The sequence below is a fragment of the Rhea americana genome, unplaced genomic scaffold, assembly GCF_003343005.1.
Source record: "Rhea americana isolate MKP2758 unplaced genomic scaffold, rheAme1 scaffold_126, whole genome shotgun sequence".
NCBI classification, from domain to species: Eukaryota; Metazoa; Chordata; class Aves; order Rheiformes; family Rheidae; genus Rhea; species Rhea americana.
Genome location: NW_028185328.1, coordinates 163,323 through 176,527, shown reverse-complemented (window position 1 = coordinate 176,527; position 13,205 = coordinate 163,323). Strand labels below are relative to the sequence as shown.

The 13,205-nt window shown below is 45.5% G+C and overlaps 1 protein-coding gene across 1 annotated transcript in view; it reads left to right on the top strand.

Moving 5' to 3' along the window:
• Window positions 1–1,137: 1,137 nt before the first annotated feature.
• Window positions 1,138–13,205, top strand: part of VANGL1 (VANGL planar cell polarity protein 1) — a 47,919-nt gene continuing 35,851 nt past the window's right edge. The window contains exons 1-3 of the mRNA XM_085326011.1: window positions 1,138–1,235; window positions 9,253–9,548; window positions 11,260–11,386. Coding sequence (XP_085182137.1) covers window positions 9,466–9,548; window positions 11,260–11,386 — 210 coding nt within the window. The 5' untranslated portion in view covers window positions 1,138–1,235; window positions 9,253–9,465. The remainder of the gene's footprint in view (window positions 1,236–9,252; window positions 9,549–11,259; window positions 11,387–13,205) is intronic.

Here is a 13,205-nt window from a genome sequence, read left to right as displayed (position 1 = left end):
GACTAATAGGTAGGTGGTTTAGATTTTCTTTACACATTCTCAGCTGCTAGTTCATTGTATGACCTAAAAGCTTAACTGTTTTTAAAGGGTAAGACAACCCAGAGGTGAAATGCATTCAGAGACAGGAAGGGTGACTTGCATGGCATGCAGAACTCYCTGCCTTTTAACTTCCCAGCTGCCCAGAGCAAAGTGGTGTAAGAGTTGAGCGCCAGGGCAGACAGGAAGCCTGTTAGAGGCTTTGGGCAGACTAGATCATCCTCCCTGGGGAGCAAGAGGTCCTTCCTCTCTGCAGACCTTTCAGTGCTGGGGGAAAGTGTGCTGCAGCTGCAGGCTACAGGTTGAGGAGGAGACCAAGCGATCCTGAAGACTAGGTTTTGCTGTGCCTAGYGATACATTCACCCTTGGTGGGGAGAAACCTGGGAACATGGGCATCCTAGGTGGGGGACCCTGAAGAAACTAGTCTTCCTCCTGGCGGGGAGTGTAACTGTATAAGAACAAGTGAACGGGGACTGCAGTGTGGGAAGGGTTCAACYCTGGGGGTGCTGTGGGGCTCAGCAGGCAAGGGGCTGGAGCAGGGAGGAGTGCAAGGGATGGATCTCAGGAAGAGAGGCAGCAGCAGGAAGTGTGAGGGAGTGTGTCTAGAGGCTGAGATGGGGAGGAGGCAGATTTGCAGTAAGAGGTTCAAAGGGTGAGATCAAGTCACTAGGGAGTAAAGCAGTGGGTCCTGGCTGCAGGTCCCCACAAGCCATGGCTGCAGCAAGGGCTGGATGCCCACGAGGTGCGGTTCAGCCTTTGTGCGGGGGAGCTGAGCGACGTCAGGGGTGCAGGTGAGACATGCTAGGGAGCAGGTCTGGTGTGCGGGTGGGCAGGGCTGGGGTGCCGGACGASGCAGCTTATGGGGCACGGGGACCGGCCTCCCAAAGGGGAGTTGGGGTCGCAGAGGCGCTCTGCGGGTCTCTCGCGGGGGGAACCCCGTCCGGGCAGCGCGGGGGCTGCCGCGGGCGGCGGCTCCGCCGGGGCGGGGCGCGGGGCGCCCGGCGCCGCCAGAGCCGCTGCGGGCCGCGGCCGGGGGCGGTGCGGCCGTAGCCGGCGGGGAGGGACGGGGGTGCGGGGCGGGGCGGTGCTGGGCACAGGAAGCGGAAAGCGGCGGCACCAGCCACTGCGGCCACCGCCGGGGAGCGGCGGCGGCGGTCGGTGCCGAGTGCGGCATGGGGCGGCCGCGGGAGGGAGGTTAGGTAGGTCGCTCGGTGCGGGGTCTGGTGCGGAGCGGAGCGGGAGGCCGCGGCGCTGCCGTGCACCGCACCCTCGCCTTTTGCCTCCGGGAGCCGCCGCTGCCCTGCTGCGCTGGGGCTGCCGCTGCGCTGGGGAGCCGCGCTCCCTGGCGGGGCCGGGGCCGCGGCCGGGGCCGGGACGGGCTGGTGCTCCCGCTCGGCGGGAGCAGGGGAAGCTGCAGCCCGAAGCCGCCTCCCCGGGCCGACCCTCGTGTCCCGCCGGGCCTCTGCGGCCCCCGCCCCCGGGGCGGCGGCGTGCGCGAGATGCGGCCGGAGCTTCCTCCGCGCCCGCGGGCTGCCAGCCGAGCGGCGCTGGGGCGGGCGGAGAGGCCGGCGGCGGCTGCCCGCGGGGCGCCCGGTGGCGGCGGCGGTTCCCTCTGCCCGGAGTTTGTCGGGGAGCCGATTCCCGTCTCTTGGCTGCCGGGGGAGTGGCGTAGGCCCGGGGGGGCCTCCGGGGCACGGCGCTACCCGCTCGGGCACTGGCGGCGGCGGGGCCAGCATCGGCTGTGGAGCGGGTTTTTCACCGCGTGGAGCAAAGCTACTTGGCCGTGCGGTCGTAGCTTTGATGCTTCTCACGTCTCAGCGAGAAAGGTTTTAACTTCTTATGAGCAAAACCTTCACATTCAGGAGGGAGCTGTAGGTTTAGTCCCTCACAGTGGGCTACAGTTTCTTGTCCAAGCCTTGTGTTTGAAAGAAATGGTGCACTGCTAACAGGGCAGCATGAGCAAAATCAGAGCGATTTGAAGACTTTGCTAATGCATCATTGGACAAATCGTATAAAGCAAGCTGCTTTATGTTTCAAATCATCTATCTGGGTGGCTAGGGGCATGATGGGGACACAAAACCCACTTATATTTCTCTGGTTAGAAGCTGATTTGGTCAGTTGGAATCATACCCAAAATCATGGGCTCACAGTGCTGAGTGGTCAGTTCTGTTCCGCAAATTACAGCATGTGGAGCCTCACATGGCTGGAGATGAATATGCTCCAAAAGCAGGCAGCAACACAGTAGCCATAAGGAGAGCCTCTTTGCTGTACCCTGGCAATATTGGCCTGGGATGTGCAGCTGAACATTTCTGAGTGTGCCTAATAGAGGGCAAAACTATTGAGTTAGCTGTTCAATTTCAGTAAGAGCAAACTTTGGATGGCCACTAGGAAAAAACATTGGTTTTTTTTTACTTAAAAAAGTGCTGAGAGTGTAAATTTAACTTTCTTGTGCCATAGACTGTGTTCTTTCACTGCAGGGTCTGTGAAAACTTCAGTGGCTTGATGAAAGGTTTTTAGCCTATCGAGGCAGACTTAGTAATTCTGTGACTGATCAAAGTATTGTTTCTGTGGTCCTGAGTTTGTCAGCAATTCATTGCTCACAAAATCCTTGCAGCTATAAAGACTTAAGAGGTTAAGTGATGCTGACTGGAAGAGGAAATTAGAATATTGCAGAGTATGTTCCATGATATTGTTGCCTGTGAGCCCATCACTAGAACGTACTGCTACTGTAGAGAAAAGAGAACCTCTTCTAAGTTGCTTAACGATTGCTGAAGCTACATAGTCTTTGAGGAACTTTATTTTGAATGTGCTTGGCTCTTTCTCCCCCTCTGGGGTTTGGCTATATAACTGACTGCAACTCTGGGACTTGTATTGGCTCAGTCATCATTTTGCTTGTTAATTTTGAAAAATAAATGGTGAATAGAGTCTTACAGAAAGCCTCGCTTTCCATAATGCTGCTTATGAGCTGGAATTTTGGAAGGATTTCCAGCCTGTGTCAAACCACCCGGGTGAGTAGCTAAAGACCTGTGGTCATTGGCCAGCACCTTTGAAAGGAAAGCAGATATTTGARCTGTGCTTGGTGGTAGTTATTCTAATATTAAACCCCTTGTAGCTGCTAATGACGTTTTGCTTTTGGTTAGTATTGGCAGTATTCTTAATAGACCTTGATGTGTTATGAATATCTGTACCTAGAGAGAGTTTACCATAATAGAGAGAGTAGGATACTGTGCTGCAGAAATGCCTCCAGCATGACTGTGCCAGTTCTAGCAAAACTGTACGTTGTGTTGTTGTGGTAACCTTTCTTTCATTCCCACCTCTGATAACCAAAGCTAAGAACAACATCAGAAATGTAGCTTTGCTGTTGCAGGGCCTGGTGTTATTGCTGTGTAGGGGTAAGGACCTGAGAGACCAATCTAAGTAAGGAACCATGCTGCCCGGTTCTGCCAGTGGGAAACAGTAATTGTACAAGGCACAAGTAGCATCATGCTCCTCTGTATCTCATACCGTTGCTGGAGAATTTGGTGGAAGAGGAAAACAAGCTTTTGTCAAAATTATTCTGTAAAATTTTAAAAAATTTCTTATTAGCCTTTACTTCAGAACTACCATGTCATTCAGGTCACCAAAAAGAAATCAGTAGATCATTCCTCTGTGGTCAGCACTCCTGTCCTTCCTCCTTGCAAGGTCAGACTGGTGTTGGCTTTATAAAGGGCTGATTACAAGGAGGGTGATAGAAGGAAACTGTTGTGGAATCCAGCTGTGTTGTATCCTTGGATTTGGTCAGGGCCTCTAGACCTGTGTATGGTGTGCTTCCCCCCCCCCCCCCCCATATGGAGAGTGTGGAAGATACAGAGTGCCTTAAAGGAGGGAGTGTGCAGTCAGTAGGTAAATCTTCTGTAATTTACAGCCTTTAGTGTTCTCTCAACATTGAACTGCTGTGGCTCCAACTAACCTTTGGAAATAAGATACATATATTGTTTGCCTGGATATGCAGTCTGAAGCAACAGCTCCAAGGTAGGTCTTGCCCAGGTTTGTTTCTGTGAGGCTGTAGGGCTTTAAATGTTGGTACTGATAGCTGTTTTAATGTGCACTGGGGCATGTGAGACTATATCACAAATATCAGAGGTATGCTCAAGGGTCCAATCCAACAATGCTGGAAATAAATGGATGAGGAAGTATGAGGTTTTCACTAATTTAGCAAATTGGTAAATAAGGTAWAGTTTGCATGACTGATATGAATGCTGGGCGGGCTTTCCAAGATTTGGACGTATAGGTGTGGTTGGTTCTTGGAACAAGCAAAGGACTTCCCCTGAGGAAATAGTGGTTTAGTGGATGCTGTGCAGAAAACTTTCCAAGCCATGGTTCAACTGTATAACAGAGAGGCAAGAGGAACTTGCTGCTGGGAAATGGTACTCACTCGATTTTGTTCAGACTTCTTCTATGTTGTCAAATAAGATAGCCTCACTATATTTTCAGACCAGTGTTATAGTATGTTCTAATAAAGCATATGARTGGATTGCTTCAACAAATACAGTGACTTACCTTTTTGAAATACCCATGCCATGGACTTATGATTTCCAGCCTGGGGGATGCAAATTCCTGGGTGTCCGTGAACTGCTTCTAAGAAACCTGTGAGAAGCAATAAAGAAAAGAGAACCTCTTGCTATAGGGCTTGAATTTGCTGTGGGTTTTTTGTTTTTGTTTTGTTTTGTTTTAAGGGTGAAGGGCTTGCAAATTAAGAGCTATCATAATCAGCTGAAGACTTTGGCTTATGTATTTCAAGGCCAGAATATACCTTATTTAATTACATGCAAAAATAAATAAAAAGTTTTTGGAAGAAAAAAAAAAAAAAAAACGATTCCAAAAGCATGCTGGCAATTGAAACTGAAGTCCTTGGCTCTGCAAGTAGATAAACATGGGTAAACTTAGGTACCTACAGATCAGATTGCTGGATCAAGCCTACTCAGGAAATTCAAAAGCAAAAAGTTCCTGCTATATTGTTCATAGGTCTTTCAATACAATTGAATACAGTAAGTTATGTAACTTATCATTTTTTCTGATGTGAGTGATAGGAATATGCTACAGCTGTAGCATGTAGCAGAGGTAATGCCACAGCTGAATTTCTCGACTGTCTTACAGTCTCTCTTTTATACTATTTTTAACCTTGAAGTCTAATGCTGTCTCTTAGCATAGCTCTTGGGGTTCTATATAGCTCTTGGGGTTCTATGTGTTTAATTTGCAAAGCTCTTCACCTCACTAAATGCTGAAAAATTCTTCATCGTGATAGCTAATGGGCATCCATTATCCTATAGACAGCTGGTGCTGTTTAACAAGTGAAGCCAACAGTACACTGAACTGAATGTGTGCATATACTTGCAGACACTGGTGGCTGCTTGTGCTCCAGATGGCACTTTCAAATATATGTAATTTCATGAGCCAGTTGGTAAATTAACTCTAATTCATTGCAAGTTCTACACTGGATAAGATTGAAACTATACTGACAAGGATTTCAAAGTTTAGCTGCTGTGGAGTTATTTGCCTCAACTTCACAAGGGAAAATCCATTGCGATACAGGGCGTTCTTGTTTGCATTTGCCTTCTTTGATTTAAAGATGTAACTTGTTCTTTTAAATTTTCCTTGGGCTTGAAGCCAAATTGTTCTCCCTTGAAGATGATCACAAAGCTAACTTCACTGGAAATGGGATTGAGCCGCAAGCGTGGAAAATAGCAATTAAAAAGTTTGTCTTTTTTTTGAGATCTATGAATCGCTTTATGTGAAAAAAGGAGTTGCACTGAGTTACATAGCTGCACAGAAATTGTAATTACTGTGATCTCTACTGTACTTAGGGAAAGGTGACTACATTTCTTCACTGCCGTKCACAGTGTGGCCACCCCACTTGCCAGAACAGAGTTCCAGATTTTCCTTTTGGGCATCCTTAGCATTGTTCCTCATCGTGTAGTTACAGTAAGATGAAGCGTGCTTCCGTCATCCGTGAACAAGAGAAAGGCAAAGTGAGAGTCCCAGCCCTACTGGGAGCCGAGTGCTCAGTGTGTAGTTGCACAATAGGTTGAATCCAGTGGAGGAGGAATTCCTGTCTGCCCTCTAGCTGTTTGCTTCTGCTGCTATTCATCACGGTGTTGGTTGTGGTGTTTGGGGCTGTTATGTGAACTAGGTCACGGAAAGGATTCAAGACAAAAGCACGGCAAGGGGGAGAATAGAGATTTTTTTCAGTGGTGCTGTTTGCTCTTTGAGAATTGCGTTGACACAATTGAATGGTGAACCCTGATGTGGACGTGGAAGTTACTTACGCTGTACCTCAGCTTTGACAGGAAAGCCAGTGTAACTGTACCCCCAGGCCAGAGGAGATGCCTTTCACGCAGGGCCAAAAGCTCTGCAAACAGACCATGCCTTCAGTGGAGTCCTGCGAGATGTAATGATCCTTTGTGAAAGCATTTGAACTAATTAAATCAGACTCTCAATTGTTGCTTGTTTGTGAAGGGATGAGGCCTTAAATGGTCGGCCACTTCTTGGCAGAATAGTTGTCCTGGTCCAGAGAGGGTAGAATAAGGATGGTGAAGATTACTAAATTCTGCAGTAGAGGTGTTTAAAAATTGCACTTTGTTTGGATCTGGTTGCGCTGGGTAGCATGCACATGTCAACTTGCCTTCTGTAGCTTTGTAAAAACAGGAACTCCTTACTTCGTGGCTTGTGTCTAGGAAGCCTATGCATTTTTACAGCAGTTTCTACCTGCTGAAGTGTTCTTGGTCTCCAGAGAAGTGTGGTCCTGTGTTACTGGAAATGATGGGGGGCATAAGAAGCTCTCCTCCGAATCAGTGTCTCAACTTTGATTCTTCTGTCTGGGAATTTGGAAGAAATTCCATCCTAAAATTAAAGGAAAATGCTGGGAAACTGATACTTTTCTCATGGGTTCCCCCATAGCACTGGCATGTGATCCTGGGTGAGTAGTATGCCTCTGTGCCTTGGTTTCCTCATTCAACCTCTCCTGGAGGCTATGTGTATGAAGGCAAAGTCCATTGAGGTACTTGCTAGTAGGCCACATATGCCAGCTTTCAGTTTAAGAAGCCTAGGAAAAATTAGTAACCCTTACTGAGGTACACGAACAGCTCCTTTCATTTTACTATTCCTGTAGTGTGGTAGTATGTTTTTATAAAAACAGTGGCTGCTCTCARAGAAGATACTCTAAGTTTGAACTGCCAGTAGTTTAAGCCTGTAATACTTACTAACACCATTCGTGCAACTGGGTGTGTTCCTGGTTTGTCATGCCTGATGTCTGTGAGCTCTTGCACGGCCATGCCTAATGTGAGCCTCATAGTGCTTTATGAGGGTTGGGAGGAGAGGCTTAGCCCCATTCATCAGTGAAGGATGGGCGCAGAGGAAGGGGTTTACCATAGGTTACCCAGCAGCGCAATAGCAAGGCAGAGAGAAAAAAAAAAATCAGCTTTTCTGGGTCTGTGTGTATTGCTGGAGCTGTAAGCCACAGGCAGTGTGTGAACCTAGTGAGTTAATGAGTGTTTTATCAAGTGTACCAAGATGGAGGGTTTTTGTTCATGTTATGTTACTAATGACATACTCCAAACTGTGGTGTGCCTTGACTTTTTGTTTTGCTGTGCCTATACGGTTAAAATTCATCCTCACTTCCCCTTCCCCAAACCAGGCCTTATGGTTCCACCCTTGTTTGTTCTTCACAGATTTTGTGCTGCCTCAAAGGAGCTTTTTTGAGGCATGATGCRCACTTACAGCCTGAGAATTCATGTATACAAGAGGTCCCGTCCTCTATTTCTCCTTTCAAAGAGCCTTGGCAAGCTCAAGTGCTAGACAAATACCTGCAGCTCCTGATGTAAAGGGACCACTTCTCAGTGTTGTTACAGATTGTGCCATGATGTGTATGTGGCTGGAAATAGTAGTTGACCAAGTATAAAGTCTTATTTCTCTTCTCGTCCCTTTCTGTGTTTGGGGGGGCAGTGGGTGGAAGGCAACGGTTGATGATTTTGTTGCAGACAGCTTTGAAAACTGCTGAGAGCAGAAAATAATGCAGGGATTTAATTTAAAGCAGCCTTTTCCTTTTTCTAAAACTACAGCATGACTGTGGCCTTCCATCCCACTGATGTTGGTTAGAGGTGGCAATAGTCTGGGCAGGAAACATGCAAAAAGGCTCTCTTGAGCCAAACAGCGGGCTGTGCCAATGCAGCACCATCCATAGCTGCAACCCCGTTGTCTCTACCTCTTTATAGTATCCATTCATCCTCCAAGCTGGCAACTCAATCACCTAATGCACAGTCTGGACTTGGGAGCGATTGGTGTCTACCCTTTCTCTCCCTTTGAATCCCAAGATTCAAAGCTTTTGACATGTAACTATTAGGAATTGTTCTGATGTCTCCCTGTTCCTATCCCCAAAACCCTGCCTCTCTTGTCCTTTAGAGTTAGGACTGTAGCTGCTGTTCCAAATGGAGGTACTTTATAAGAAATATTGGCCCATATAAACTAGATATGTTCTCTAATCAGCATTCCCCAGTGTTATGAGTGTATGGGTGTATATATATAGACATAATTTTAAATCAAATTCAATTCTTCAAGGCCCCGATTAACTTTTGGAGGTAAAGGTTGCAAAGGAAAGGAGGTGCTTATAGTGCCATTGATTGTGTAGTAACTAATGCTTGTAAAATGGGCACACCTTGCAGTTATGAAAACAAAGCAGGTTCAGGCATGGTGGTCTGATCCATTCCTGCATTTCTCCTGGTATAGTCACATCTCTGCCGCACCTTCCCCCAAACAGACTATTATGCTGCGATTCTGAATCTGATGGTATTTGGGACGTGCTTTATATTGGTGTGAAGATGGGATGGGGAAGTCAAGGCCAATACTTTTTCTGGGAGTAAATGTCTATATTTAGGCTGCTGAGTCTTCTCCAAATCACTGTCTTTTCCAAGTGGCTTACCTCTGTTTTGCACTATCTAGTCCATTCATCCAAAAATCAGAAAGAACGTATGTTATCAGCTTATTTAAAGCTCTACAAATGTTTACATTTCTCTGTAAACCTGAAAGAGATGTATCAGCCAGGAAGAACTTGTGAGCTGTTTACAGACAGTGTGATGAGTGCTGCTGTGTGGCTGAGGCGAAGAGGGTGGAGGAATTACTGCAGTAGGAATGCTGTCTTGCTTTGCGTAGAATGCATTTCTATCGCTGCTTGTCTTTCCCTAGGTTGATGCTGAGTAGCACAACACCCTCCCTCCCCTGCCCTCTGGTTGGGTTCCTTGTAACTGAAGCTTACTCATTCCTGAAGACCAGGCCTCACTGATGGTTGGGAAGCAAAGAGTACCCTGGAAAGCACTTTTACTACGGACTCCACCTCAGGAGCACCAGCAACTCATCCTTTAAATAACGTACAGTCTGTACCTCTGCTGCGCAGTCCTGATGTCTGCTACCATGGATACAGAATCAACGTATTCAGGATATTCTCACTACTCAGGTCACTCCAAAAAAGCCCACAGACAAGGGTAAGGAAACGTTTATTCTAAATTGCTGGCTGCTCTCACCTAGGATATGTCCTGTGGAAAAATTTCTAAGTTGGGCTAAACTCAGTAAGGCTACATGGAGGAGATACAGGTGGAGAGACTTTATGAGGARCCCAGAGAGGAGACTGGAAGCAATTATCCTACTAATTTTGTGGTATTCTACCAGTTACATGCACTCTGGAGTCATGTATGACTGGAAAGATTGGAGAAGAGTCAATAGAAGGAAAAGATCACTTAACTGTATTGTTAAAGTGAGAGGGCTTAATAAAGTGTCTGGGGAAGAAGATGTGCCAAAGTTTCCAAACTGATATTTGTCCATTTTTTCCCTTTTAATGCCTTTTTTTTTTTTTTTTTTTAACAATGTAGCAGTAAGGCTTCCTTCTTCTCCTCACCATCCTCTTGTCTGCTGTTTATTGTTCAAATAGAATTTTAGTGGTATTTGAGTCTGCAATGAGTCCTTTATCAGGATTAATTGGATTGGAAGTCAGGCATTTCTGAACTTGAATAGCAAGTCCTTTTTCTGCATGATTGTTGCAATAGTTCAATAGCGTGGAAAAACATCTGATTACTTGGAAACATTATCTTTTTTTTTTCCACGCCCCCGCCCTCTGCTTTATTATCATTAACTTTACATATAAAACTTGTACCACTTACAGTCTTTGTAAGTTAGAACTGAGTTGGTCCAAAGTAACTTTGCATTTCAGAAGCAATTATTTAGTGTGGTTGGAAAAAGAACTCTTCTGTGAAAGAAGTCTCTTTGCTTGCAGTCCAGTTCTTGAGTAAAGTCTTGTTTGTCTTTTCTCCTTCTCACTCACTTAGAGCCCTCTTCCCTCTCTCTCCTGCCCTCCCCCCCCCCAAAAAAAAAARAAAAAAAAGGAAAAGAAGGATTACTCTTTGAAGTTTAGACTGCAGTGTGGAAAGAGGACTTCAGAGTTCCCAAAAGAACACTCAATCCTACAGCCTCTGTCATTTGGTATAAAGGCTACTTTCCTGCCCAGGCGGGGAGGGGGAGGGAAATGCAGGTGAGCAGATTACTGGTGCTAGGAGTGGTGGAGCTTAACTCATCCTGAGGCATCTTCAGAAGTGAAGCCATAAAGTTTTAAAAGGGAAGGCAGAAGTATGTGTGGCTGGTACCCTTGATGCTCTCTGCCTGTAAGAGGTTAGCAGGGGCATATTAACCAATAAAAATAAACTTTATCAGGAGTCCTAGCTGGCAAGACTTCACCTTGCAGGATCTAGGGCTGTCTTGATTAATTCTGTGTTAACTGTATGTGTCTCTGAGAAACCTTTTTGCAGGTAGTGAACTGTGTAAAGTAGTTAATCTCAAATGGAGTGGCTAGTTCTTGAGAGAATGCAAACTTTTATTGAAAGTGCAACACTTTCAGAAWCTATTTTAAAAGAAGCTGAGGTGGTGGCAAGATACTGCCTTCCCCTTTGCTTTCCTCTGCAATAGCTGAGGGGTTAGGCTATCCCAACCACTGGGCTCTAGGCTGCTCTTGGCAAGGTCGTTTTCTGCCTCTTCTGAAGCTAGTTTTATCACAACTCGAATCATTACTGATCAAGAAATGGGGCAAGCATGACTATAACCTGATGTTAGGGTACTTGCTGTAAATACAGATGTTGCATGTTCCAGGTCGTGCTCCAGAGACTCTTTTTGGTAACTTTCTTCTCTTCTTGCTCTCCTTGGAATAAGGAGTCGGGACAGGCACAAATCACCACGAAGCAAAGATGGCAGTCGATCAGAGAAGTCCGTCACTATCCAGACACCACCTGCAGAACCGCTGCTTGGGAATGATGCCTCTCGGACAGAGGAGGGCCAGGTAAAGAGGGAGCAAAAATGAACATGAAGTGTGGTTTCTGGAGCAGACTGCCTGATGCTACTAGCACAAGTAGAAAATGTTGCTTGCATGCTAGTAGTGAACAATCATGGTTTATTCCATAGCTACCTTCCCAYAGAGCTAGAGTGCTATAGTTCCATTTAGAATTAGCCCGCTACAAGAAAAGTGGTGTTTTTTTTTTTGTACCTCTGTTTTTAAATATACTTATTTGTGCATAAAGCCAAAGTCTCAATCAGTTCTGTCATTTCTGCTAGCATTATTTTTGACAGTACCAATGCTGATGTGACTGCCATTGGGGCATTAGTTTCCACTGAGGCACTCTGTCTCCATTGAGTGTCATCTGTCAAGCTCTATAGAAACATCTGTTTACATCATCTTCACTGTGCATTATTTGTGTCAATTCATTCACCTGTATATGCACTTGCTTTTAAACAGAATTTACTCAGGGTTAAGAGTGTAAAATATTAGGAGCCAGGATCCCAGTAGGGAAGGGAGGCAAGAAATGTAAAGCGAATGTGAAATACCTAGAAGGGAAAGCAAACAAAAAGGAAAACCTTGCAGTGAAGCTGGTGTATTAACACTAGATCAAACAAAGAATGGAAAAATACTATTTTTTAGCTTGTATCTAGCATAGATCCAGTACCTGCACTGTATCTGAAGTTCCAGCAATTGATGTGAGGTGCATATTCATTTTCAAGAAATGACTGATGCTGCAAGACAGACTGCAGAACACTTCAGTGCCTCCTGGGTTAGATTTTTTGGAATTTGAGTTCTTAGTTGTTGAGCTCCTGCTATGCCCGCCCTCCTCCCTCCCCCTCGAAAAACAGCTGTGCTGTTCCCACTGAAGATGTGTATGGTAGTACTTGTAACAGTATTTATGTGATGATAGGTGGCTGAATTCCTGAATTTATGTACCTCSTTTTGGTGTTTTGTAATGAGATATTTGTTTTTCTGAGTCTCAGCTATTACTCTGAATAGTTCTAAAAGTGCTGGTAAATTCATAAGCCCTTCTTGTTTTCAGGAAGACCTCATCAAGGTGAATTTAAAGAAAAATAAGCTGATGCATGAGCACAATTGTCTCCTAGTGAGCAGAGTGCCTTAGATTAAGTCCAATAGCTTTGTACCACTGGAGCTTAAGACTCATGTTTCCATGCAGYTGCATGATTTTTTTTTTTGCTTGAGTCTCTTAAAATGGGATGTTACAAGAGGTGGACTAGGACTAGGGCTATGTGGTTTCTTTTTGGACTGCAGCCTTAAAGTGCTCTGGTATTTATGTGCCTCTTTCTTCTGCACAGTCCATAAAACTGTAGAAATTATACAGAATTATTTCATACGTAAGCATAAAATACTTGAAATGCTTAGATGCCTGTACTGGAAACACCAACAAAGAGGAAAATGTGATATGATTGTACTCCCTTTCAGGATATGCTACAATGCAGGTATGTCTTCTGGGGCCTCTGTTTTGATGAGAAGTGTTTTTTTTTTTTTTTCTTTAGAAGGAGGAAGAAAACCCCCACTCAAATTAATTCAAGATGCTGACTTTTTGTGGTCTGTCTGTCTCAAACCCCTACTGCTCTAGGCATGGAGGTATTCATGTCTTGGAGTGCATTAGAAGTTAAATTCCTGGAGTTGTTCGATGTAGTGTGTAGTGTACTGTGGACAGTAGTTTCTGTCCACTCCTCTCCCAAGGTTTCTTGAAGACATTTTTTTCTAACTCTATAGAAGTGAATAATGGCTAAAAGGTGCTCTAAGCCAGAGGCTACACAGCCATAAAGTGCTGTAGCATGCCTGTTTCTATAGG